Source organism: Capra hircus, chromosome 11 (assembly GCF_001704415.2).
Source record: "Capra hircus breed San Clemente chromosome 11, ASM170441v1, whole genome shotgun sequence".
In the NCBI taxonomy this organism is placed as follows: Eukaryota; Metazoa; Chordata; class Mammalia; order Artiodactyla; family Bovidae; genus Capra; species Capra hircus.
The window spans coordinates 100,594,702-100,620,552 of NC_030818.1; the positions used below are offsets into that span (position 1 = coordinate 100,594,702).

Consider the following 25,851-nt stretch of genomic DNA (forward strand, 5'->3'; position numbering starts at 1 on the left):
TAGCTTTGCTCATAGTGATGCTCCTAAGGCCCACTTAACTTCTCACTCCAGTATGTCTGGCTCAGGTGAGTGATCACACCATCGTGGTCATCTGGGTTATTAAGGTCTTTTTTGTATAGTTCTGTGTAATCCTACCACCTCTTCGTAATATCTTCTACTTCTTTTAGGTCCATACTATTTCTGTCCTTTATCGAGCCCATCTTTGCATGAAATGTTCCCTTGGTATCTCTAATTTTCTTGAAGAGATCTCTAATCTTTCTCATTCTATTGTTTTCCTCTATTTCTTCACATTGATCACTTAGAATTTTCCACAGTTTGTTGTGGTTCACACAGTCAACGGCTTTAGCGTAGTCACTGAAGCAGCAGTAGGTGTTTTTCTGGAACTCTCTTGCTTTTTCCGTGATCCAGCAGATGTTGGCAATTTGATCTCTGATTCCTCTGCCTTTTCTAAATCCAGCTTGAACATCTGGAAGTTTTCAGATTTCTTATCTCTCCTTGCTATTCTTTCATCATGTACCCATATTTTAAAAGTTGAATGTGTAGCTCCTATACATAGGTATTGTATATGTACTGCTGCACAAATATATTTACTGTGAAATATAGCAAAAATATACACTTAAAAGGTTTACATAAGAGATAAATTATCCTGCTTTCTTTGCACACTCCCTGGACCGTCTTGCTTGCCCTGCTTCGACAGCATGTAAACTGTCTAGAGCCTGGCCCCTCCATCCTTCTGTTAGTCGTCCTGACGTCAGGAAGTGGGACAGCGGTGGGGAGGAGGGGCCACTCCGAGAACTTGCGGCTTATTAAAAGGCCAGTGATAAGCCATCATGTTCATTTACCCCCCATCAGTATTCATCTGAGGGGTATTCTGATATGTAATCTCATGGCGTGCCAAGAGTGTCAATTAGCTGTTCAGCCCCTGAAACAGAGCTGTGCATAATTCATTAGAAATTCACTCTTTTTGCCTTCCTCCGACGGGGCTGAGGTTTGGGGAGGGCCTTGACTTGCCTGGATCTGGGAGTCCTGTGTGCAGCCTGCTGTTCTGACAGATGCCCCGTCCCTCAGCGTCCCAGGTGCTGACGGCCACCACGCTGCTGCTGCCCTCGGAGGGAGAGCTCTGTCACTCACTCACGGGGAGCTTAGCAACGCAAGAAAGATTTCTTAGACACTGTTATTCATATTTAAAGGATGCCCATTTAAAAGTTTTAAAAGGTCACCCTTCTAGTTCCCTGAGCATAATAGCCTGTTGTCACTGCACTCTGTGGCACGCGGCCCCTCTCCCTCCTGCCCAGCCTTGCGGGAGCCACAAGCAGCCGCCTGGTGGGAGAGGCCCAGCTCCTGACCCTGTGCTTGGCCTCGTCTGCCTTGTACCCTCCAGATGGTGGTGTGCAGGGGCCTTTTCTGCTTTAACAGGGGTGGGGCAGTGGGCGCGGGTGCCACAGCTTTTTGTTCTGCTGTCTTCAAGGAGAGAGATCTTAGCTCTGCCCAGTAATGACAACACCAACATGCAGTGCCAACAGCTACTGAGGATTCCATGCCAGGAGCTGTGATAGATGCCCACATCCCTTCTATTCTGACTGCAGCACTCCGGGTAGCTCTAATGTGCTCCGTTTCATCGATGAGGAGGCCGAGGGTGAGCAGAGAGAAGTCGCTCGCCAGGGTCGGGCAGCCCAACCACACATGCAGGCCTGGCAGAGCCCAGATGCAGGGCCTCTCTGTGAGGAGAGGCTGCCGGCCCGTGCGAGGCCAGGCTCGTCGCTTCTGGCCTGGACTCGTTCAGCTCTTCCCTGTGTGTTTCAGATCCTGTGGACCATGAGCCCGCTGTATCTCCACTGCTCCCTCGAAAAGAGCGGGGTCCTCCAGATGGCGGCCTCAATGAGGATGAACGCCTGCTTCCCAAAGACAAGAAGACCAACCTGTTCAGCGCCTTGATCAAGAAGAAGAAGAAAACTGCCCCGACCCCTCCCAAACGCAGCAGCTCCTTCCGGGAGATGGATGGCCCGCCCGAGCGGAAAGCAGCCAGTGAGGAGGAAGGCCGGGAAATCAGCAATGGGGCACTGGCGCCGGCACCCCTGGACACAGCGGAGTCGGCCAAGATGCCGAAGCCCAGCAGCGGGGCCGGGGTCCCCAACGGAGCCTTCCGGGAGTCTGGGGGCGCGGGCTTCCGGTCACCCCACCTGTGGAAAAAGTCCAGCACACTGACCAGCAGCCGGCTGGCTGCCGGTGAAGAGGAGAGCGGTGGTGGTGCCAGCAAGCGCTTCCTGAGGTCCTGCTCAGCCTCCTGCGTGCCCCATGGCGCCAAGGACACAGAGTGGCGGTCAGTCACCCTGCCTCGGGACCTGCAGTCCACCGGCAGGCAGTTCGACTCATCCACCTTCGGAGGCCACAAAAGCGAGAAGCCGGCCCTGCCTCGGAAACGGGCGAGCGAGAACAGGTCCGACCAGATGACCAGAGGCACGGTCACCCCACCACCCCGGCTGGTAAAGAAGACTGAGGAGGCCGCCGACGAGGTCTTCAAGGACGCGGCTGAGGCCAGCCCGGGCTCCAGCCCGCCCAGCCTGACGCCGAAACCGCTCCGGAGGCAGGGTGCGGCTGCGCCTCCCTCCAGCCCTCCCCACAAGGAGGATGCCGGCAGGCCCAGTGCCGCGGGGACACCCGCGGAGCCGGCACCCCCCACCAGCCGGGCCGGGCCAGGAGCTTCCGGAGGGCCCAGCAAGGCCGCTGCCACTGCTGCAGAGGAGCCCCGGGGTAGGAGGCACAAGCCCGCCTCCGAGTCCCCGGGGAGAGACAAGGGGAAGCTGTCCAAGCTCAAACCCGCCCCACCGCCCCCGCCACCCACCTCCGCTGGCAAAGCCGGGAAGCCCTCGCAGAGCCCAAGCCAGGAAGCAGCCGGGGAGGCAGGCGCTGGGGGGAAGGCGAAACCCGTGGCTCTGGCTGCGGACGCCATGAACAGCGACACCGCCAAGCCTGGCCAGCTGGGAGAGGGCGCCAAGAAGCCTGCACTCCCGTCCGTGCCAAAGCCGCCGGCATCCACCAAGCCGGCAGGGACCCCAACCAGCCCCGCCCCCACCCCCACCACATTGCCGTCAGCACCCTCTGCCCTGGCAGGGGACCAGCCGTCCTCCACCGCCTTCATCCCACTCATATCAACCCGTGTGTCTCTTCGGAAAACCCGGCAGCCTCCTGAGCGGATTGCCAGTGGCGCCATCACCAAGGGCATGGTTCTGGATGGCACTGAGGCCCTGTGCCTGGCCATCTCCAAGAACTCGGAGCAGATGGCCAGCCACAGTGCCGTGCTCGAAGCCGGCAAAAACCTCTACACGTTCTGCGTGAGCTATGTGGACTCCATCCAGCAAATGAGGAACAAATTCGCCTTCCGTGAGGCCATCAACAAACTGGAGAACAACCTCCGGGAGCTGCAGATCTGCCCAGCAACAGCAGGCGGTGGCCCGGCGGCCACTCAGGACTTCAGCAAACTTCTCAGCTCCGTGAAGGAGATCAGCGACATCGTGCAGAGGTAGCAGGAGCCGGCGGTGCACGAGGGCTCCCTGTGTGTGCCAGGGGCAGCAGGCAGGCGGCCGGCAGGACCCGCGTGTGGGGACCTTGGCCCAGAGCTCTGCACCGGGCAGAGCAGAGGCCGCCATGGAGCGCAGCGCCACGACTTTGTCCTGCGCTCGCCTCCCCCCCTCCACCTGGCCCCCGGAGCCTCATCCAAGTTCTGTCTGTGGCGTTCCTGCTCTCTGGACTGCCGTGGGCACGCCAGCCTCCTCCCTGCATGTGGGGCTTCAGAACTGAGCCCTCCGGGCCAGGCAGGAAGGTCGATGAGCACTTCCTTTCCATCTTCCACCCTGGAGAACCTCCACGGGCTCTGCGTTTGCCCTCTTTGTCCCGAGGAAGGAGCACCCTGAATGGGAGCTGAGTCAGCAGGGCCTGGGGACTGTCCCCTCCACTCACCCCAGGCAGCGAGTGTACACTCCCCTCACTCGGGCCGCCTGCTGAGGACATGTGTCCAGAGCCACATCCTGGGAAGTGCGGCCCAGGGATCACCCCACTCCCCACCCCCCTGCACCATCCCCCCATGTGAAGGACGGCTCTTGACTGGGGGCTGAGATAGGCCAGGGTGCCGCCACCAGCCAGCCTCTGGGTCCCAGTCTGGGGGGAAGCCAAGGAGTCTGCGATGGGGAGAGTTTCCTCGCCGTCCTCTCCAGGTCCTCAGGGCCCCGTCACCTGCTCTCCTGTGACGTGCACTGCTAATCCTGGATAGAAAGCTTGAGTCTGGAGGGTAGCAGGGTCGCGGGGGAGCACACAGGGGCTCCAGAGGCAGGAGGGGATGGCGAGCGTGGGGGCGCAGCCAGGCCCAGGATGGCCCAGAGCGGGGCCTGGCAGGTCGGCAGTGAGCACAGTTACCTTCCTTCCAAATTCCCAGGGGCCCCTGATAAGGTGCTCAGTCTTCACTTCCAGTTGCTCTCTTTCCATTCCATCGTGCTCCTTTAAGGCAGAGTAGATTCTTGCAGGGCTCTTTCCCTGGTGACGAGTCAGTCTTCAGCTTTCCAGAGTTCTTGAAGCATTTCCAAACTGCCCTCAGCACAACTGGCTCCCCAGCGAGAAGGAGCCGCCATCGGGTGCCCAGCGCGCACGCAGGAGGGAAAGGACTGGGGCACCAAAGCCCCGCCCAGCGTGGGCCATGCCCCAGTGGGCATGTAGCTTATGTAATTACCACGAGCAACACTTAACCTAATGTTCCGGTGGGAGTCATCAGGGATGAAGAGAATCAGACAAAGGAAACCCCAGGAAGTGTCTCAGAGAGCAGTCTTCAGCGTCATCTCCCCAGGCTGCCCAAGACTAGGCTTGGGGGCAGGAGCCCACGTGCCCTTGACCTTGACCTGGAGCAGCTACTGAGGAGTGGGCCGGTACCTGCCTGGGCCTTGCTCAGGAGAATCGAGGAGAAACCAGGAGGAGACCGCGTCCCACCCGCCCCCCAGGCCGCCCCGTGCCCATGACCTCACTTGGGCCCTGTTTGTACACTAATCACCCGAGTTTGTCTTTTATTTCTCTGATAGAGATGGTTTCCTCTGGGTCGTTTTACGCTGTTTTCACAGCTCCTCACCTCTTTGCCCCCCCGGGCTGCTGTGCTGCGCAGACCAAGGGGGGTGTGTGCCCGAACACCGCCAGTGGCCTTGCAGACGAAGCGGAACGAAGCCCACCAGGTCCCCTCCACTGCCCGTTTCTGAGGTACTTGTCTCTTCCCGTTCACACGATGTGCCACTATATTTTGCATTTATACTTTGGTATTACACTCTTTTATAGACTTGCCCTTTTATAAATGACCTGTAAATAGTTTTCCACTGTCCTCCCTTCTGCAATGCCTATGGTCTCTTTTTTTTTTTTGGTCCAGTACATTTTGTTTCTGTATATGACTCTGTGTTTGTTTGAATCCACGTCTCTCCTCCGTAGTATTTTTTAAATAAATGTTTACAACACCAGACCTTGGGGTAATTGCTGTGGTCCATAATTCTTCCCTGTCATCCTCAGAGCCCTGGCGCGTGCATGGGCCGGGAGGGAGCCAGGCTTTCCAGAAGCTGCCGGGCCGTGTCGGATCTCACACGACAGGAGAGAACAGGAGTGTGGCAGAACCCCGCACCGGCCGTGTCACCAGCCAGCCCTCACGTTGGGCCCCTCTGTGCCCTCGAGCCCTGCTTGCCAGCGGCCTGGCTTGGCGGCAGCACTGAGAACAGGCTGTGCTCCCATGCGGGCCTCGGCCGTCTGGCGTGGGAAAGGAAGACCAGCGACAGCGGTGCTGCCCGTCCCTGAAATGGGGAGGGGAAGGTCACATCCGGAATGCCTCTCTGGCCTGAAAGTGTTCAGCCCTCCCCACGGGCTTTTTCTTTTTCTCCTTGCATTTGAATTCACTTTCAGCCACTGTCATCAGTCCCCAAAGCGCTGTCCACTCACTCGTGTTCAGTGCCCCAGGCATCTTATTTCTCCGTGGACGAAGACGACGAAGGTGTGCCAGCCTGCGAGGGGATGGAGCCACCAGCCAGGGCCACGGCATGACTTCTCCCACGGGGAACTCCCGAGGGGGTGTTGACGTGTCCTCAATATCCGTTCTCCATTTGACTCCAGCTGGTGGCTCGGAAAGTGGACGTTGGGGAATTTAGTAGCTGCCCCTTGCTAATGATACTTATTAAGCTAGCAGGCCTGTCAGAGGACGCACTTCCTGTCCACCAGAGCCCAGTGAAGACACGGTCCAGCGGAGCCTCTTTCCCAGAGACCTGGGCAGCGAGCTGTGCCGCTCCGCAGCGGGGCAGTGGAAACGCCAGCCCGGGGACGAGGTCAGCGGGACCCATGGTGTGTGCTCAAGTGGCGTGGCCCCAGGGGGCACCGGGGAACAGGTCTCCTTGTCTCAGGGAGGCAGAAACGGGCCCAGGCCACAGGGTGGGTCAGTGGCAGAGCTGTCACTGGACACAAGAGCTCCCAAGTTGGGGACTTTTCCACGGGGAGCAGGCTCTTCCTTTGAGTGGCAGCTCTGAAGTCTGAAAGAGGACGTGGGATTGCAGTGACAGTCCCCGCTGACGGCTGCTTCCCCTGGGTCAGCCATGCATGGGTCCCGGACTCCTCACGGCAGCCTCACAAACAGGGTGAGCTGTCCCGTCTTCCCACTGCCCAGCAGAGAGCTCGTCCAGTCACAGCTCCCATGCGGTGAGACCAGGACGAGGCCTCGTGTACGCGCCAGTCACCCTGGCAGCTGTATCAGCATGAGGCAGGGTCTCAGAAGGCTCTAATCCAAAGTAACATCTTCCACGAGTGTCAGGCAAGCTGAAGAAGCTTACCTGGGTCTCACCGTTCTAGGTCAGTGGTCCTGAACCTCTTAGGTCACAGAACCCCTTGAGAATGTAGTGAGGACTGGAATATAGCCCCAGGAAGACATCTCTGTGTATACACACAATGGTGGCCAAAGGTCTGAGTTGTGCCTTTGAGGTCCAGAACCAAGGAGGGGGCACCAGAGGGCCAGGCCCCAGAAGGCGGGCAGCTGCTATTGACATGGTTACCTCGAAATGTATAAGCCTCCAGCCTCAAAAATTTTTAAAAACCTTTCAGATCCCCAAACTGAAAGCAATCATCAAGAGGGGAACAGAATAGGTAGGGGTGGTGTGTTCATGCCATGGAATGTTGGGGGGCACTGGGAGTGGGAGGGGACAGACACCCCACTCCATGGTACATGGTGCCAGGCAGCTGCCAGACCCAGCACAGTGATGTTTAAACGGGCATGTGGTCTGGTGGAAGAGGTCAGAGGGCGGGCGACACGGGGTACGTAGCCTGGGTGGTGCCGGCTAATGGGTGTGTCACTGGCTGGAAACTCATCCAGCCACGCTTAGAATTGGGGCACGTTCCAGATGTGTGTTCGGTTGCACTGAAGATTTTCTTAGAATTTCAGCTTCCAGGGGCGTGCTTTTAGCTACTCTACAAATGCACTCCAAGTGCACTCCGCACCACATGGGAAACCCCCACACTTTCAGAATTAATAAGGGAGGTTCTGTGACCATCTTCGTTTCATGGGTGGGAAAGCCAGGTTCAGAGACGTGCGGCTGCTAGCCCGAGGTCACACAGCACGTGCCTGCTTAACGCCTACTGCGCCTGACTCATCTGGCGACAGTCCAGATGGCCACAGCACAATCCGCGGAGACCGGGGCTCCAGGGCCAAGCTCACCTCCCCTCCTCCATCGTGAAAGAGGGGAGGTGAGAACTACAGCTCGCCCAACCCTGTCTGTCGGCATCAGAGGTGTTTTATAGACAGCACTCCTCAGCTGAGCACTCGATGCCGACGTGCTGTCTTCATACAGAAGATGTTAGGTGGGACTAGACTGCCCAACCGTGGTGTCCCCTGTCTTTGGTGCCAGCCCTCCTCTATGGTCGCCCCCCATCTCAGCCCAGGGCCCTGGCTCCCTGCCTGGACAGTGAGAGCGCCCTGCCTGAGTCTGGGTCCCCTCTGGTGTGTGTCTTGCAGCATCTTTGGCGTCAGGCGCTGTTGGGACGAGTTGATGCCTCACTTGCTGCAGCTGCTGGTGATGGTCTGCTATTGCTCCCGCCCCCAACATCTTTTTTTCCTGGACATTTTTATTAATATTTCAAACATGCAAGAAAATACTGGCAAATATTCCCCATCCATTTTAAGAGCTAAATACCTGGAGATCTGCACACCAAGATGGAGTGTTTTGTGTGTGTGTCTTGAATGCTTAACATGAGCGAATGCGTCAGCTCCCAGGTGCCTGGGCCAGAGGACAGCACAGCCACGCCAGGTGGAGCTGGCCAGGCCACCGGGGGAGCGTAATCGCCCTGCTTCCAAAGCAGTTGTTTTCCGAAGAGCCTCACCCTCACTAATCTGGGGAGTAATCTCCATCAAGGAGAGGGGGCTGTGTGGGGATGGCACGAGAGACCCCCAAGCCTTTACAGAGCCGGGGGGTCGAGAGGTGTGGGGAGGTTAAAGAGGAAGGTTAGCCAAATGCAGTGGAGTGGATTTAACAGATCAACGCCCGTAGCAGTTTGATTGTTCTGATTTTCAGGTTTATTGAGCTTGAATGTACAAGCAACTGGAGAGGACAGCTTTGTTGTTGATTTCTGTTGAATGATGAAAGCCTAATGACAGGTTATCCACTTTTGAAGGCCCGCCCCTCTCCCCCTCCCCGCTTTATCTCGGATTTCTCCACCGAGGTTAACCTAATCCTAGTAAATTAAAAGCCAGCCGGTGCATACCCGCAGCGTGCATAAACACGTACAGGAGCGTTTTCCCCCTCGGTGACCTCCAGGTTCTCAGTTCTCACCGTGAGTGACTGCGGGGGTGGTCCTTTAGTCCCGAGAGTAGAAGTCGCCCGAGCTCGCGGGCCAGGGGACCTTGCTGCAGGGCGTCCCTCTGCCCTTGGTCTGTTGTGTTTCCCCCGGTGTGCCACGAGCACATTCTCTGGCTTCTTTGTGTGTGTAAATGAGCTACGGGCTGGAGTACTTACTCCAGGATGCTGCCTCGCCTCCCCCTGTATCAGAGTGGAAGTGAGCACGTGCCTGGGTGACAGCCCAGGCTAGGACCCCGCCTGCCTCCTCTGGCCACCCCGTGTTGTACGGCCTCCTCAGCGGGGCTTTCCTTGACTGGTTTCGTGAGCTTTCCCTCCGTGGCTTCAGGGCTGAGTGTTTGCTTCTTTCACCCACAAAGACCACCACCCCCACCCCCAATCAACCTGTCACATTAGCAGCAGACCTCCCGGCTCCTCCCTCCCTCACCAGTGGCAGAGGCCAAAAGGTACGCCGTGGCTCCCAGACTCAGCGTCACTGCCGGCCCCATCACCACGGCCCTGAGCCCAGGACGTGCTCTAAGCAGCTTGCTTCAACATAAGGCGAAGCTCCAACTCCTGCGTCCCCGCCCCTCCCCGCATCCCATTTCTGCTCCCCAGTCAGCCCGCCTCTTTGTGGCTCAGATCTGTCACCCCTTAATGAAGTGACTTTCCGGGCTGTTGAGGATTGAGAGCTGCTACTGGGGAACCTAAGTCTCTAATAGAACGGGAAAAACACTGTGAAATGCTCTGAGGTGCCAAGCTGGGCCCAGGCCCAGTGTGGTTCTAAAAAGGCTAATAAGAATCTACCAATTAATTGTGACAGCTCAATGGAGAATTATTCAATTGTGAACAGGGGCAAGCCACGGCTCCCAAGGGAGGAGGAGAGGTGTTGCCATGGCAACATCGATACAGGTTCTGGTCCTGGCAGTTGAAGCCAGCCAGGGAGTGAGGAGCATCAGACTGCTGAAGCTGACTAGGGTCAGAACGCAGGACTCACCAAAGCCACGTTTGAAGGAGATGCTCCGCCTCGCCCCAGGGCTGCCCAGCGCGGGCTTCCCTCGGGGCAGAGCAGTTGCTTTCAGAATTCTCCTCGCTTGGAGAAAACCAGGGCAAGAGCTGTCTAGCGCAAGAGGAAAAATGCACCACCCCGTGTGTCTTTCCCTGTACCTCTGACCATGGGTATTTCACCAACTGCCAATTAAGGAGATGCCTGGAGAGGTGTGTGGGGTACAGGAGACACGATTTCCATCTCCCCAAAGTCAAGGCAACTCGCAACTCGGGAAGCGAAGTTCCCAGGGCACAGAGGACCTGCAGGCAAGAGTCAGGCAGCTTCCCGTCACAGTTTGCAGTCACTACAACTTTTATTTCAAAAGACAACAATACATTCACATTCTGAACACTGGACACAACGTTGCTGCAGCAAAAAAAAAAAAAAGTATTCCTTCCTCATTCACCTCCCACGAGGCTTCTCGGCTTGGCAAACGTTGTACCACCGCTGAAGACAGTTGTCAGAAGGGCTGGGCAGCGGGTTCCAAGTGGCATCGCAACACCGCAGCAAGGTTTTCTTGCCAGAGGGATGTTGTCTTAATGGGATGGAGAACAAGATTTTTTTTTTCCATTGTTAACTTTCAGAACCACAGTCTGTACCCAGTGGAATGTGCTCGCTCACAGTCGCACTTCAGATGTCAACCCCTGACGTCCTGGCGGAGACTGTCAAAACTTGGGTTATCCTACGGAATCACTCAGGCCACCTACCTTTAGGCCAGAGCCAGCACAGCCAGCTCTGCCTGTTCAGATTCCTGGTCCAGGGGCATCCTCAGCTCCAGGCCCCCGGAAGAGGGGGCTGAAACGCAGCAGACTGCCAGGGGGTGGTGCCGGATGTGGTATCTCTTGTTACCTTGCTTTTCTGGTCTTTTGAGCTCCTTTTTGACACCATCCAGGATTTTTTTGCTTCAGCAAAGTTGGAAATCAAAAGTGAGCACCCACCTAACCAATCCTACTGCTTTTATAATTCCTATTGTCCTTTATAAGAAGACCCCACACCTTCTCAGTGTCTTGGTCTTTTGAGGCCAGAGGAGAAGCGTGTGGAAACGGCAGGGATGGGGTCTGGTGGAGAGGGGCCCTTCCCAGGATCACTGGCCCCTTCATCCCCGGCCAAAGCGGAAGCTGAAGCCCCCTTTCTTCCTGCTGTAGCCATTGAGCTCCTCAGCCAGAGTCCCCAGTGGGCCCCCCACCTTCTCAGCCTCCTCCAGGAGGAGGCCAGTGGCCTCGCTGCTGTCGTCCTGCCTCCCGAGACGCAGCTTGAAGCCAGCACGCGCCCTGCCCAACGCCCGCAGCTCCTTGGCCGTGATGAGCAGGGCGTGTGGGTGTGGGGCTCTTGGCCACCCAGGGGGGCCCCACGGGAAGGGACGTCCCCCTGCTGGGTGCGTCCAGCTCATTTCACGTCCGGTGCCCCCTACGGCGTCCACGGGCTCCTCTGTGTCCAGCACTGGGAAGCAGGCACCCAGGGGCAGGAACAGGAGGTAGGGCAGGGAGTAAGGGTTCCGCATCTGGTCCAGAGGGGAGAGAGGAGGAGGTTACGGGCTGTACCTCGGGGCCATGCACAGCTGTGCACGTGCTTCCCGGGGACCTAGGCCACTGTCAAAGGTGTGAGCTGGCGGCTCGGTTGAGCCCAGCCTGCAAGCAGCGTGAGGAAGTGTCACCACGTTGGGGGACCAGGCCTTTATTTTCTTAGCAGGTTCAGGAGCCAGCCGCGCCAATTAGGCTGGTTCTCCCTCTCCTGCAATCTTTTGACGGCCTTGGCAGCTTAGCACACTAATACCGCTGCCGCTGGGATGGCTTACAGGCGGCCCTGGGAGAGCTGAGCAAATTTGGGCTCATTCTTCCCTTATTATAATTATTGACTCTTGGGCCGTATCATCTCAGAGCCATAGGGTAGAGTTAATAGCATCTACCCCTCTTCGTTTTCAACTCGATAATAAATGGGTTTGGTTAAGCTGTTTAGCGGGGATGCTCTGCTCATGTCTCTGCGACGTGGAAGCCAGTCGCTCCCGAAAGCAGGAACCAGATCTGACGGCCTGGTCTAACTCAGACATCCTCCCAGAGAGGAGTGTTTGCCAGTGCCTGCTGAGCACCAACTGTGTACCTGAGTGACAGTGATAGTTGCTCAGTTATGTCCGACTCTTTGCGACCCCATGGACTGTGTAGCCCGCCAGGCTCCTCTGTCCGTGGACTTCTCCAGGCAAGAATACTCAAGTGGGTTGCCATTTCCTTCTCCAACTGTGTAATCTGGCTGCGAGGTAAACCTTTGCCTGCATGGTTGCACTTTACCTTCACAGTAAACCTAACTTGAAGCCCTGTTATTCCCGTTTTTATTTTCAGGCAAGAGAACTGTCAGAAAGGCTAAGAGACTGTGCTCAGGACCCACAGCTAGAAAGTAGAGGCTCTAGGGTTCCCGATTCTAATGGCCAGGGGGCTTCTTGGACTGTAGGCCAATTTAACCATCCCCACCTGATACTGTCCTGGAGGGCCTCCCTTATTCCCTTCTACAGAGGAGGCAGGATCCCCAAACGGGTGACGGGCCCAAGATCTCAGTTCTGTAAGTGACAAAGCTGGGAGGCAAGCCCGGGTCTAATTGGGCTGGACGCGGGAATGGCTCCTCTACCCTCTGCATGGCGGTCCATGGGGATGCGAAACAGAAATAGAGCTTCCCCCCAGTGCCCCTGCCTTGGCAGTAATTGCTCGTCCCCTTGCAAAGGAAGCCTCTTTGGGAACGACCACGTTGGGTGGGAGCTTGCTGGTCCTCTGAGGAGAGCTGAGGCTGCTGTTCTGGAGAAGACAGCCCCGGCCTCCCAGAGCTCTTTCCAGAAATGGCTCCCTTGAAGACATTTCAAAGTGTACTCAGCCCAAAAAGCTTAAAAAAAAATATTAAAACATGTCCTCCCTCCTCTTCCCAAATCCAGCCCTCCTACGCCTCTCTCATCTCCTGAGACTGGAGCAACCTCTTACCTGCCTCAGGGAAGCCTCTCCGTCAGCGTCTGGGTGGAGTGGGGGCTTTTCTCAAGGGCTTTCCTCCCCACAGAAAGTGAGGCAGACAGCTTTGAGATCAGGTGGGAGTCCAGCCGGTGGATGAGTCCACCTGGGAATAGCCTCTGGGTCTCAAAAGAGGGGGCACCTTCTCTCCTTCCCTTTGGGGGGAGCGTGGACCCCTTCAGGAATCCAGTGGGAGCTTGGAACCTCCACACCAAAAACTGGACCCCAGCACAAGTTGGGGCTCAGGCCCCATCATCCAGGACTTGGCAGGAGAAGACAGAGGGAGGCCCAGTGCCGGGCCCTGGAGGGCACCCGTGGCCAATCTGCCTGCTCCAGGCAGCAAGATGAGGTGCCGCTCACCACCCCTCAGGGCCTTCCCAATCCTGTGGGTCCCCAGGATTCCTACCGCCTGCGCCCAGCTCCCGACCTGCAGGAGGCCTGAGTGCGATTCCTGCCAGGAATGGAGCGGCCGTACTCACGGTGCTGCGGGTCTGCTCCCAGTTGGGCGGCTGGACCTGGGCCGGGCTGGGCAGAGCTGCTCTGGGTTCTTGTCCAGGAGGTGCAGCTCCCGGGCGCTCCCTGCTTTATATAGCGCCCTCACAAGGGGGCCCGTGCCCTGGGCACTCCTGATTGCTGCGCATTCCTGACCCTGGGATTCCATTGGGGACCTGGTAGTGAAGGATGGGACTGCGTGGACCGCGTTGATAAAAGACCCAACACAAACAGGATATGGTCTGATGAGAAGCCAGACAGGGCCGCCCTTTGGGCAAAGGCAGCCTTGCTTGGAGGAGCCGGGGCGCCTCATTCACTGTGAGTCACAGGTGTGGCCCTGGGGTCCCACCCGGCCCGGAGGAAACCTAACGGTCCTGCCTTTGTCGGATCTGCTTGCCGGGCCAGCACCCCCACCCCCAGGGGACTCAGGAGGCCAGACGGCTTGGAGCCCACCCTGGCCTGTTGCACGGGTGACGTGAGGAGCTGTGTTCGGTGCCACAGGTCACCTGCTCCAGAGCCTTACGAGGGGCATCAGTGCCAGGAAGCTGAGCTGGGCAGCGTGAGAGGGCATGGAGGGGGGTGAGACCAGCCCATCTCTCAAGTCCACACCCCCTAAAACACTGGAGAGTATGCCTTTTTGCAGGGAGGCTCAGTCCCACCAGGCCCCACTGCCCAGCGCGGCGGGCCCCACTGAGCCTCACCTGGGGAAAGACGGACGGACCCGCGAGTATGCTCAAACCTCGTCCGCCTCTCTGCCACAGGCCGTGGAGATGAGGCTGTGAGCCCGGTGTGGGGCTCGTCGAGGCCTGGGTGAAGGTCACGGTCATGGAGGGCACTGGTGTTGGTCACTCCCCAGCCACTCACTCACTGGTAGTTTCCCCCGTGAGCTCAGAGGCCCAGGTGGGGAGTGCACGTGTGGTCACCTGCACCGCTTCCCCACAGCGGGGTACAGGGCTGGAGGGGGCGCACCGTGGGTGCACAGGTCCCTGTGGGGTCCACTCTGGTCCCTCGGCATCTTACACCTCAGGGCACTCACCCCACAAAGCCCAGTGCGCCCCTCCGCCTGCCCTGGGTGTGATTGCTGAGCACCCCTGGGGCCTGCTGGGCATGGGGTGGGGAGCGGGTGGGCTGCGGGCTAAGCCAGGGCACGGGGCCCCTTGGGCAGCATGTTCCCCAAGGCACCAGCCAAAGGGGCATGGCCGGTGCCCAGCACAGGGAACTGCTTTCCTGGGGGCCCCCACTGGCCCGTAGCAGCCCACAGACCCAGGAGCATCCCTCCCGGCCCCTCCCCTCCCCCACCCCTTCCCCGTCCACCGTCAGTGTCTGGGGAGACCAGCAGGAGGTGCCCAGCACAGCCCCAGCCTCTGTGCCTCGCCCAGCCTAGATTTTCCAGAGCGTGCCAGGCAGCGAGGTGAGCAGGGGCTTGGTGAGGCTCCGGCTGCCCCGCAGTTGTCTGGGGGTGGCTGTTCAGGCCGGACTGAGTACTGAGCCCAGTGGATTCCGGCTCCAGGGCCCTCACCCTGCTGACCTGCATTGGCTTTGCCTGTGAGTTACTGGTGTGCCTGAGCGTTCAGTTGCTTCAGTCGTGTCTGACTCTTTGCAACCCCGTGGACGATGACTTGCCAGGCTCCTCTGTCCACGGGATTCTCCAGGCAATGCTGGAGTGGGTTGCCATTCCCTCCTCCAGGGGAATCTTCCCGACCCAGGGATCGAATCTGCGTCTCGGGCTCCTGTGTTGCAGGCGGATTCTCTGCCGGTGAGTGACCGAGGTGCTAAGGAAAGGGGTGGGAATCACCCCACATGGGAATAGATGGCCTTAAAGACCCTTCCTCACTCCCAGCGACCTGAGGAAGGGGCTAGAGTCTTTACTCCCCTCATGGTGACGGGTGGGGAGACAAAGGCACCGAGATCAGAGCTGTGTCCTGGCGCTCCTGTCTCCAGCCCCGTCTGTGGCAGGAACGAGGTCAAGAGGAGGCAGGCAGCGCGGGCTGCCTCCGGGCCCCTTGGAGGGGTGTGCTCAGCCTCCTTGGTGAGGGCGAGGACTTTGCAGGCAGGCGCAGGCAGAGGGCACACCGTGTGCCGACTGGAGCAGGTGCAGAGCCAGGTGTGTATATACGCGTGCACCTGTGCTTACGTGTGTGAATGTGTGCATGTGAGCTGGGAGGTGCGGGACCCTTTCATCTCCCTGGTGAGTGCTGGCTGGTCATGACATTGGGTGTTGGTTGATGACCAAGCGCAGCCCGCAGTGGGGTCACTGACTCGCTCTGGGGCCTTAGGCCAGATGCTTGCCCTCTCTGTGCCTCAGTTCCCATGGGCGTCAAATGAGACGGTTTGGTTCCCAGGCTGTGCCCTGCAGAATTCCTTAGGGATGGCTGTGAACAGTGGGGACAGCAAAGGTGGCGGTGAGCCCTGAGGGCCACCTCCCTCCCCCTAGGAGGAAAGTTCCACCTGGCTGTTAACACACTGGGCTGAAGACAATTCTGCTGTGAAAACAGCCCCTGGCGTGGTTCAGGACGGGGTGGGGGTGGAGGGGCCGCGGGGTCCAGGGCTCTGAGAAGTGGCCACAGAAGGTCCCAAGTGTTGGGTGTGGGTGGGGTAGGGGGCAAGACTGGGGGCAATCAGGAGTCCTCCACTCCAACCCTGGAGCTGGGGCACCCAGAAGCAAGTCTGATGTCAGATTTGGTGCCAAACATCCCAACCACAGGGGCTTGCCAGCAGCTCCCCAGGACATCTGGCCCAAAAGATTGGTTTCAAGTCCCTTCCTGGGCTCCTCAAAACCCCTAGACTTCCTCCAGGGAACGAGCCCCACTCCTGGGCAGGAGGGGGTAACAACTGTAACACGTGGGGTGACTGACACGAGGCGGCAAGTGTGACACTCTGTAGGAGGGCGGGTGGGGTCTGTCAGGGTCCGCTTCCAGAAGCAAAGGCTTTGCCTGGCACCCCCAGTGAGCACAGGAGGCCGTGGGGGAGGGGGTCCCGGGGCCACCAGGCTCCCTGGGAAGCCGTCCCTGCGCAGTGGTGGGGCTGTGTCCCGGGATGTCCAAGCTGACCGGCGGCCTTTGCCCTGGCAGAACCTGCCAGGAACCCGCGGGGCGACACAGCCTGGCTGTGGTAAGCCCAGGCCCCTGCCTCGGATCTCAGATGCCTTCCTCCGCCACGCTTCAGGCTCACGTGAGCCCCTAGGGTCAGACTCCCCCCTGCTCAGCCACAAGGCAGCCGTGGCCTCGGGCAAGTCTGATCAGTGCCTGAACCTCCAACTCCTCCTCCTGATGGGGGCCCACAGCAGAGCCCACACTGTGTGAACCACAGGGCACAGGCAGTTGGGCCCAGGGTGGGGGCTGCTGGCGTCCAGGGGAGCCCGGACAATGCCCTCTTCAGAAGTATTGGCCTCCCAGTCGGCTGATCCCCCTCAGAGCTCCCAGGCATGCCAGCTGAACCCTCCTTGCCCTGGGACTCTTACCATGTGGATTCTCCCCTGGGTAGGTTTAGTCACTCAGTCATGTCTGACTCTTGGAGACCCCATGAACTGTAGCCCAACCAGGCTCCTCCGTCCATGGAACTCTTCAGGCAGGAATACTGGAGTGGGTTGCCGTTTCCTCCTCCAGGGCATCTTTGCGATCCAGGGGTTGAACCTGGGTCGCCTGCACTGCAGACAGTTCTTTACCAGCTGAGCCACCAGGGAAGCTCACTATTTGTCGCTAAAATGCCAGCACCCCGTGTCAGCTCCGAGAACCTCCAGGTGCCTGAGTCACCGGACCTTGGAACGGTGCTGTGAGCCGGGCCAGAGGAGTTGGGTTGGGTGGTAGAGGAGCGGGGTCCCCCTGGGGTGTGGGTATGGCCCGTGGGAAAGCAGGCACCCATGGCCACCTTGGTGACTTCCCGAGGCCTGGCTCAGGGGTCTCACCCCGCGGCGTCCCCTTGGGCCTGATTCGGCGCCGTCAGCGGGCAGGACCACATGCCCGTCAGCGAGGACACTTTGTGGAGGGGACCGATGCTAAGGACGGTCCAGGGAGCCTTGGGCCGCAACTTCGGTCTACACAGGCCAGCAGTGCAAGACACCCCAGCCCGGGGGTCCCCTTGCAGGCCAGCCCGAGGCAGGACACTGGGCACATTCACTTCCCCTGGCCCCCACCAGGTCCCCAACGCAGGCACTTGATAAATACTGGATTTCATTACAGCAACTCAGGGGACTGCTATGTCCTTAAGCTGTAAATTTGTTTAATGAATAAACAGTCGTTAGGGACTGATTTTCTGAACGGGGCTTCCCAGGTGGCTCAGTGGTAAAGAAGTGTTGTGTTAGTTGCTCAGCCGTCTCTGACTCTTTGCGACCCCGTGAACTATACCCCGTCTGGCTCCTCTGCCCATGGAATTCTCTAGGCCAGAGTACTGGAGTGGGTAGCTGTTCCCTTCTACAGGGGATCTCCAACCCAGGGATCGAACCCAGGTCTCCCGCATTGTGGGTGGATTCTTTACCAGCCAGGGAAGTGGTAAAGAATCCACTTGCCAATGCAGGAGACGCAGGGGATGTGGGTTCGACCCCTGGGTCGGGAAGATCCCCAGGAGGAGAAAACGGCAACCCACTCCAGGATTCTTGCCTGGAGAATCGCATAGACAGAGGAGCCTTGCAGGTTACAGTCCATGGGGTTGCAAAGAGTGGGACACGACCGAGTGCTTGAGCACAGTGACTGATTTTCTGAATGAAGAGTCTCCACTCCTCAGGACTGCAGCCCAGCCACAAGAGAGACCCACTGAGACCAACTGGACCCTGGGGACCGTGATGGGAAACAAGGGCCCAGGCTCAGCCTCTGGAGGTGCGCTCTTGAGGCGGGAAGGCCTCCCCTCTCCCACCCCGATGCCCAGGCTGCTGGGCAGGAGCGGGGCTGGTTCTGCCCGGGGTCTCGTGCAGTTCCTGGGGGTACGAACTGTCTGGGGAACAGGGGTTGCCCGTGTCAAAACAGCCACGCTGGGGAGTGTGCACGAGGCAGTCTTGGCACCCTGGGGTGTCTGACCCACCCTGTGGGGCACCGAGCAGCGGGAGGCAGAGGCCCGAGTCGGTCACCACGAGACTTTTTATTGGAGACAGGACCACACATGACGCCAAGTGTACACGGGCCCCACAAGCACCCGTCCCGGGCTGGGCTTTGCCCTCGTGTGGACGGTCAGGTAGCCCGTGGGTACGACAGCATGGCCAGGTCAGAGCCCAGTGTACACTCCTTACCCCCCGCCCCCACAAAGGTCCAGCATCAGTCCCCCGGGCCTGCCAAGTCCTGCGAGCTGTGTGGGCACTCGGGGTTTGGGGGCAGCCCTCTCCCTTCTCACAGATGAAGAAACAGGCCCTAGGGGGGTGCCGGCCAACCCATCAGACCAAAGCCTCGTGTCCTCGTCTGCACGCCCCTTAACAGTCTCTCCCGTGAGCATGTCAGTCCTCAAACTCCACGTCAGGGCCCTGTCCCGGGTCCCCCGACGTCGGCACACACAGCGTCCCCACCTCCCTCCCCTTCTGCTGAAGTGTAACACGACCAGCGGGTCCTGTAGACGGACCTCATGAATCCTCTGAACCCTGGGGGACGGGGCTCCCAGCTTCTGGGCCAGAGGTCTGTGTGGATGAGGGTGCGTGGCCATGGGGGACCCGGAGGCGGTGGGTGCTGGGGTGTGTGGCTGTCACTTCTGCTCCAAGACCAACGTGACAAAACCTATTCACATGCAGCTGCAGGGGGGCCATGCCATCTGAGAATGGCCCCCGGCTCCATGCTCAACTCCTGCTGACCGTGCCGAGGCCTTCAGGCTGGAGACCCAGGGCCCGTCCACGCTATGAATGTGGGGAGCTGGGGTGGCTGGCTGTGTGGCGTCTCAGAGATGGATCCAGAGTTTGAGCGGCAAGGATTGAGGCTGATCCCATAAAACCTACCTGTGCCTATGGAAAGGAACTTTCGGAAGCAGGGAGTTAATGCCCTGCCTGAGGTTCCCAGGAGAGAGAGCCCCCCGCCCCCCGCCACTGCCGCTTGGTTCTCGCCTTATCGGGGAAGGAAGGAAAAAGCAGGAGGGGGTTGATCAGGCAACGTGGTATGGCTGGGTCACAGGCAGCCCACCGTCAAGCCATCGACTCCGTCATCGTGATGGTGGGTCGGCGTTCGGGCGCAGTGACTGTGGGTCCCAGGTGGCCTTTACACGCGTCTGTCACCTCTCCGTCTCTGTCGTGCTCTCGCTGCCCGCCCCCCCCCCGCCTCCCCCAGCACGCCCTTCCTTCTGTGGTCACTCCCATCTCTGGTGATAGCCGCGTGCACTGGAATCACACTGTGGGCTCCTCCAAGCCAGGGTCCAGGCCTGCCTTGCGCACCTCAGCCTCCTGGCCCTGGGAAGGGGTGCCCTTTAGGAAGGGGGTGCACTGGCCTTGGCTGTCCTCACCACAACAGGCCGTGTGCCCAATCAGCCAGCTTTCAGTGCGGCCGTGTCCCTAGAGATGCTAGACCTGGGTTGCAGAGGGGGACCTGGGATATCCAGCAGGAAGGAACCAATGTCTCCAGGTTGGTCCGACACTCCTAAAAGCCACCCTTGCCCGGCCCCCAACCAGGCCGAAGCTGTGGCTCGTCTGTTCCTGGGCCAAGCCCTGGTACGAGCGCCCCTGAGCCTTCTGACGCACACGCACATCTGTGAACCCATTAACATCACGCTCACCAGGAGCGTGTTTGCTGACAGATCAGAAAGCACTTGGCACTTTCTAAACAGTGGCTGGCACTGCGAGGCTGGCAGCAGAAGCTGGCTCTGGTCTGGAGTTGGAGGAGGGAAGGGGGGTCCCCAGGATGAGGACGCAGGGCTCCACATGGCCTCTGCTCCTTGGCTGGGGGAGGTCCCAGAGGCCGGAGGCGGGGGTGGCTGGCTCTCTTGGTTTCTCAAGGATGGGGAAGGGGCCAGCAGGGGGGCCCGTGTGGTCGTCTTACACACATCTCCAGCACACCGCACCGCCCCCCCCCCACCGCCTGCACCTGGCACTCCTGTTACCACCCTGGTGACTCGGCTGTCATCGCCAGTTCCTTGGCTGTCTCTGATTCCGGCTGAGGGCCAGGAGAGCGGGGACTGGGTCTTGTCCGGAAAACCTTGCCAAACGCCCAACAACCAGGTGAGGCTGGAGGGGACCGGCCAGGTCCCCTGGCATGTCAGAGGCCCTCGGGGCCTTTCCTGCTGTTCGTGGCCAACTCCGGCCAACTTTATTATTATTGAAGCACAGACCTTGGTGGGAAGGGAACAGAGGGCTGGATCCCACACTCCCCACTTGACTGCCTTCAGGTGTCCTGGTTAGGTATCACTTCCAGCCCCTGCCTGAGGAGGGGGTCGCTGGGATGCCCACCCTCTGGGCCGCTCTCCAGGCTGATCTCCTGGCCCTCTCAGGTCCCTACAGGCGGAAACTCGGCAAAACAGCCCTGGGCTTGGTTCTGACACCAGGACCCCAAAGCTGGTTGAGCAGGACGTCATGGGCTGAAGTCCCCGCTCTGCCCCTCCTGGCCACTGGCCTGGGGAACCTGCGGTTCTTGTTATGCAGGAGCAGTAACAGTGCACTGAGCGTTGAGAGGATTCGATGAGAAAGGTCTCTGAATGCCTGGGAGGTGCTTCAGTCTCCCCCACTTGCCCAGTGACACCCTCCCTTTCCCCTGACCCAAGGTGGCAACACCCACAGTCAGCAGCAGGGGGCGGCCTCCCCATTGAGACAGCCATGTCCGGGCTGACCAGGTACCAGCCACCAAACCCCTCTGGGTCCAGCATTCTCCGTCCAGCCCGCTCCTCGGAGGACCTAGGATTCCAGAGTCCCTGCTTGGAAATTGATGGTGCGGGTGGCACAGCCCCACCAATGCCCTGAAAATCAAGAGGTCTTCACCAGCCCAGCACAGGTCCTGTGCCTCCCACAGGCAGGACAGGGTGGGGCCAGACTTCAGCTACCCCTAAAGGCAGGAGGATGGGCAGAGAAGCCAAGGGGACTGGGGACCTCCCAGGCCCGAAAAGACATCAGGAATCAGGGTGGGTGGGTGGGGAGGGCTCCAGGGAACGGATCTCAGTCACCCCGGGGTGTGAGTTCCTGAAGGCAGCTGCACCCCAGCCTGGCCTCAGGACGTAGAGGGATGTGGCCACCTAGCCCGTGGGCACAGGCAGCCCTGAGTACCACGACTCCCCAGTCCTTGGGAGAGAAGGGGACCTCCAGGCACCAGGGAAACTGAGGCGGGATCTAGAGGGTCAGAGGAGGCTGGTGTCGGAGCTGCCTAGAAATAGCTGACTCTTCCCTCTCTCTGTCTGCTAGAAGAGCTCCAGGGGTGCCATCTGCCCCTCTTCCGCCACCCATGACTCCAGATGTTTGGGCTGGCAAAGTGGAAGGGCTGCCAGGAGCACATGGCCGACTCCTGGTCAAGGCTGAGGCAGACACGTGGCCCATGGAGCTAAAGTCCGGGCAGGCAGAATTTGGGGTGGTCAAATTTGCGCCGCCCCATCAGCAGGGGCAAATTGGGGGTGGGGACTGTGAAGGTGCTGTGTGGCCTCACTCGTTGAGGGAGTACTTCTGGTCGGGGTTGGCCTGGCCCACCCCATGGCGAGAGCAGGTCAGTCATGCACGGGCAGGCGGGCATCCGGGCAGGAGCAGAGTTGGGGTGGGCGCGGTGACGGCGGCGGGCAGGGCTAGGGGCGTAGTGACGGCGGGGGGCGGGGGCGAGGGGTGGGGCGTGGTGACAGCGGGGGCGGGGAGAAGGGCGGGGCGTGGTGCCTGGGGGCGGGGAGAGGGGCGGGGCGTGGTGTGGGGGCGTGGGCGTGGTGACTGGGGGGCAGGGAGAGGGCATGGTGGGGGTGCGGCGTGGTGGCGGGGGCGTGTCGAGGGGCGGGGCATCATGGATGGGGCGGGGCCGGAGCGCGCCAGTCTAGCGGTCCTCACGGACCGGGCGGATCTTCATCTCGGAGAACTTGAGTGAGTACTGCCAGCCAGTCCAGGAGGACCACTCGACGCCGTCGGCATAAGAGGCGTGTGCGCCGCGCAGGTACTGCCCGTTGAGGTTGGACGTGTGGCAGTTGCGGTACCACCAGGCTCCGCGGTAGAAGGCGGCGCAGTTGTTCTCCGAGTGGTCACTGTCACGGTCCTTGGTGGTGAACTTCATGCCGCTGTGCTTCAGGAGGGAGTCCCCTGCGCAGGTGCACACAGGTGTGTTCAGTGGGGCACAGGTGTGTGCACTTGCTTCCCGTGCACGATGCACACACGTGAGCGTGCGCGCACCTGCCCCTTCCCACACCTTTGGTGTCCACAGGCAGCCCCAGAGCCGCCCTGATGGTCCCAGCGGCTGTCCCTGCAGCCTCTCGCTCCTTCTAGCTTTGTCACACACCCTGTTCCGGGTTTTCTTGCCTCGGCCCTGGGAGGAGAAACCCAGCCCAGAGTGGGTGGAGAGGCTCAGCAGAGCTCAAACTCCAGATGTCCTGATTCCCGGCGCTGGGCTCTTTGCTCATCTGCAAAATGGGTGGTTCTGTGGGAGAGGCCCTGCAAGCTTTATGTGGCTGGGATGAGGACTAGCTGGGGATTTGGTGGTGGTGATGAGAAGCCTTGATGCTGGCCCCTGGCCTGGAAAGACTTCCTTTTGTCCTTCCAGCTGGGGAGGTGGCTGGGCTGCCCCGATCCTTCCCCACCCCCAACCGCAGCCTGGACCCCTACCTGCCGTGCCCGAGTAGTCGGCCACGGTGAGCGGGTATCCGTCTTCCTCAGGGTCCACAGAGAAGAGCCCCACGCCAAAACTCCCATAGTGGGCGTAGGCTGTGCCATTGTCAAAGTCCTCTAGGTCCACATGTAGCTCGTAGGCCGCCTGAGTGGTCAGAGCATGGATCCTCTTGAGCCCTGAAATACAGGAAAGAATGATGAGAGAAGTTGGAGGCTGAAGAAGTGACCTCCCTGGAAAGAACCAAGGGGAGATGAGAGCTAAGCTGATGTGGTTGGTGACAGAAAGAAACAACTACCACCAAGGGTGTACTTTCAGCCCTGGGCTGCTTCCTTCTTCCTGCAGAGCTGTGTTTGGCAGGAAACAGGACCGACGGTTTTTCATGTTTTGTGTTTTTTGTGTTTGCTTTAAATCAGGCTGTGCTTCCCAAGTGTTTTAAGCTGAAGGCTGGCAGAAAGGCTGCGGGAGTCAAGAGGAGTCTGGAAAATCTTCTGGGTTAGGGGTGATGGAGCCTCTATCTTCTCTGACACTCTGGGCTCCAGCCAGATGGGATCTGGTCCTCACATGCACTCCCTGGCCCGACAGCCTTTGTACATGCTGTTCCCTCTGCCTGAGACACTTGTCCCAACTCTCCTCACCTGCTTTGATGTTGTTCTTTAGTTGCTCAGTTGTGTCCAGCTCTTCGCAACCTCATGGACTGTAGCCCACTAGGCTCCTCTGTCCATGGGGTTTCCCAGGCAAGAATACTGGGGTGGGTTGCCATTTCCTTCTGCAGGGGATCTTCCCGACCCAAGGACAGAACCCACATCTCCTGCATTGGCAGGTGGATTCTTTACTGCTGAGCCACCAAGGAAGCCCCCTCACCTGGTTACTTTCTGTTCATTTTCAGATCTCACTTCCTCAGGAAGACTGCTTGACTTCCTGTCGAGGTGGAGGACCTCTGCCAACCCAGGTGCCCCCTGTTGGTGTTTATCATTCTGGTTCCAGCTGCCTATTTCCATGTCGGGCTCCCCTCTCCACCAGTGTGGAAGCTCCATGCGATCAACATGACTGTCCCGCTCACTGTGGAACCCCAGCATCTGAGGTGGGCCAGCTCACAATAGTGAAGTGAAAGTGAAGTCGCTCAGTTGTGTCCAACTCTTTGTGACCCCATGGACTGTAGTCTACCAGGCTCCTTTGTCCATGGGATCTTCCAAGCAATAGTACTGGAGTGGGTTGCCATTTCCTTCTCCAGGGGATCTTCCCGACCCAGGGATTGAACCCAGGTCTCCCACATTGTAGACAGACGCTTTACCGCAATAGGTGCTCAATAAATGCTGGCCTAGTGGACGAGAGGCAGAAGACCATGCCTGGCTCTGGACACCCCTCAGCACACCCTGTCCTACTTCCTTCCCTGCCCCGTCCCTCCCCTCCTGCGCTCTCCTGTGCCCACCCTAGGGTCTCATGCCAGGCCCTCCCCTTCCCCTTCCACCCTGCCCCCGCTACTCACACTCAAGGTGCTTCCCTGCCAGTTTGATTACCTCTTAAGAGGGCTTTTAATTAAACACCTTACAAGTTATTGGCACCAAGGGACATTTCATCAGCCTGTCCCTCCTGCCTTCCTTTCCTGCATGGGTCAGCATGTGCATGCCCCCAGGGCGGGAGGGCTGTGTTGGCTCCTCCCCAACCAGCCCAGAGGGAAGACTCCGGTCCAGGTCCAGGACAGAGAAAAAGGAACCATGACGAGAGCAAAAGCCGTCCAGACAGCCAGAACCTCCCTCCATCCACTGGAATCCGTCACTGAGGACCCGGCTGCCGGAGCCCAGGGACCTCGTCTCTCTGGGCTAGGGCCTCAGCAAGCTGCTGGCCCTCTCTGGGCCCCAGGCTGCACACCCGTGGAGTGAGGGCCAGAGGGCTTCCCAAGCTGCAAAGGGCAGACCATAGGCACCACTGGCAGAAGCCCCCACCCCCCAGACAGCACTTACAAATGCCAGGCGCTGCTATGAGAGCTACACGTGGATTAATGAAGCCGGGGGGATTCGAGTGAGTCCGATTTAATTAAAGGGTCCCTGTACAGCTCTTAGAACAGCGCCTGGCCCACTGCACACATGATCCAGGTGTTCGCCACTGCTATCACGATCCAGTGAGATGGCTGCTAGTATTATCCGTGTTTCATAGAATAGGCGCCAAGAGGTGAAGTCACTGGCCCAGGTCCTACAGCTGCTAAGTGGCAGAGCTCAACCCAGGCAGGCTTGCCCAGATTCTGTGCGCTCATTTAGTTCTTGCCCAGGACAGATGATCTGATCCAGGAATAAGGCAAGAGGGAGCCCAGCCCCGTGGGGATGCTGGAAGATTCCTTTCCCCACCCCCGAGTGGGCCCCATGGACCCCCATTAGGACAGCACTCTGCCAGGATAAGCAGAGTTCCACTCCTTAATGAGCCAGCCTAGTGCCTATAGGGGGCCCTGGGGCAGGTGTCCTGAGGGAGAGGCCGGGGTCTCCCTTCTCTCCACCCTTCCTCCCCTCAAGGCCCTCTTCCCCCCTGCCTCCACCTCCCTCATCTTTACTCTCTGGGTTTCTCCAGTCCTTGTTGATCCGCCAGGATGCTCACAACCCCTACTTCCTTGGGCCCCTTGGGTGCTTGGAGTTCCATCCCCACCATCCATCAGAGTTCAGATCACAGAGCGTGAGGAGGAAGATGCGGAAACATACTCAGACCCCCTATGTCATCCCAGTGAACTCCCAGGTGGATTAAAAAGCTGAACATACCACCGAAAACTGAAAAGGCATTTTAAAAATAGACATTTTTATGACACTGGGAGAGAAAAACAGGGCCTAAAACTCAGAAGA

General features: G+C 59.1%; 3 protein-coding genes across 4 annotated transcripts in view; 1 reads left to right on the forward strand and 2 right to left on the reverse strand.

Moving 5' to 3' along the window:
- The window catches only part of ABL1 (ABL proto-oncogene 1, non-receptor tyrosine kinase), a 138,435-nt gene extending 132,947 nt beyond the window's left edge, over positions 1–5,488 (forward strand). For both annotated transcript variants that reach the window (XM_018055988.1, XM_018055989.1), the window contains exon 11: positions 1,804–5,488. In XM_018055988.1, the coding sequence (XP_017911477.1) occupies positions 1,804–3,524 (1,721 nt within the window). In that variant the 3' untranslated portion in view covers positions 3,525–5,488. The remainder of the gene's footprint in view (positions 1–1,803) is intronic.
- Positions 10,939–11,492, reverse strand: QRFP (pyroglutamylated RFamide peptide). Its single transcript, XM_005687272.3, has one exon. The coding sequence runs from the start codon at positions 11,372–11,374 to the stop codon at positions 10,970–10,972; it is 405 nt and encodes a 134-aa protein (XP_005687329.1). The 5' UTR covers positions 11,375–11,492; the 3' UTR covers positions 10,939–10,969.
- The window catches only part of FIBCD1 (fibrinogen C domain containing 1), a 31,017-nt gene continuing 27,390 nt past the window's right edge, over positions 22,225–25,851 (reverse strand). Inside the window, exons 6-7 of the mRNA XM_018054790.1 lie at positions 23,023–23,202; positions 22,225–22,503 (exon numbers count right to left, since the gene is read on the reverse strand). Coding sequence (XP_017910279.1) covers positions 22,244–22,503; positions 23,023–23,202 — 440 coding nt within the window. The 3' untranslated portion in view covers positions 22,225–22,243. The remainder of the gene's footprint in view (positions 22,504–23,022; positions 23,203–25,851) is intronic.

Excerpts from the sequence above, each read along its gene's own strand:
- QRFP (XM_005687272.3), bottom strand. The coding sequence starts at position 11,374 with ATGCGGAACCCTTACTCCCTGCCCTACCTCCTGTTCCTGCCCCTGGGT.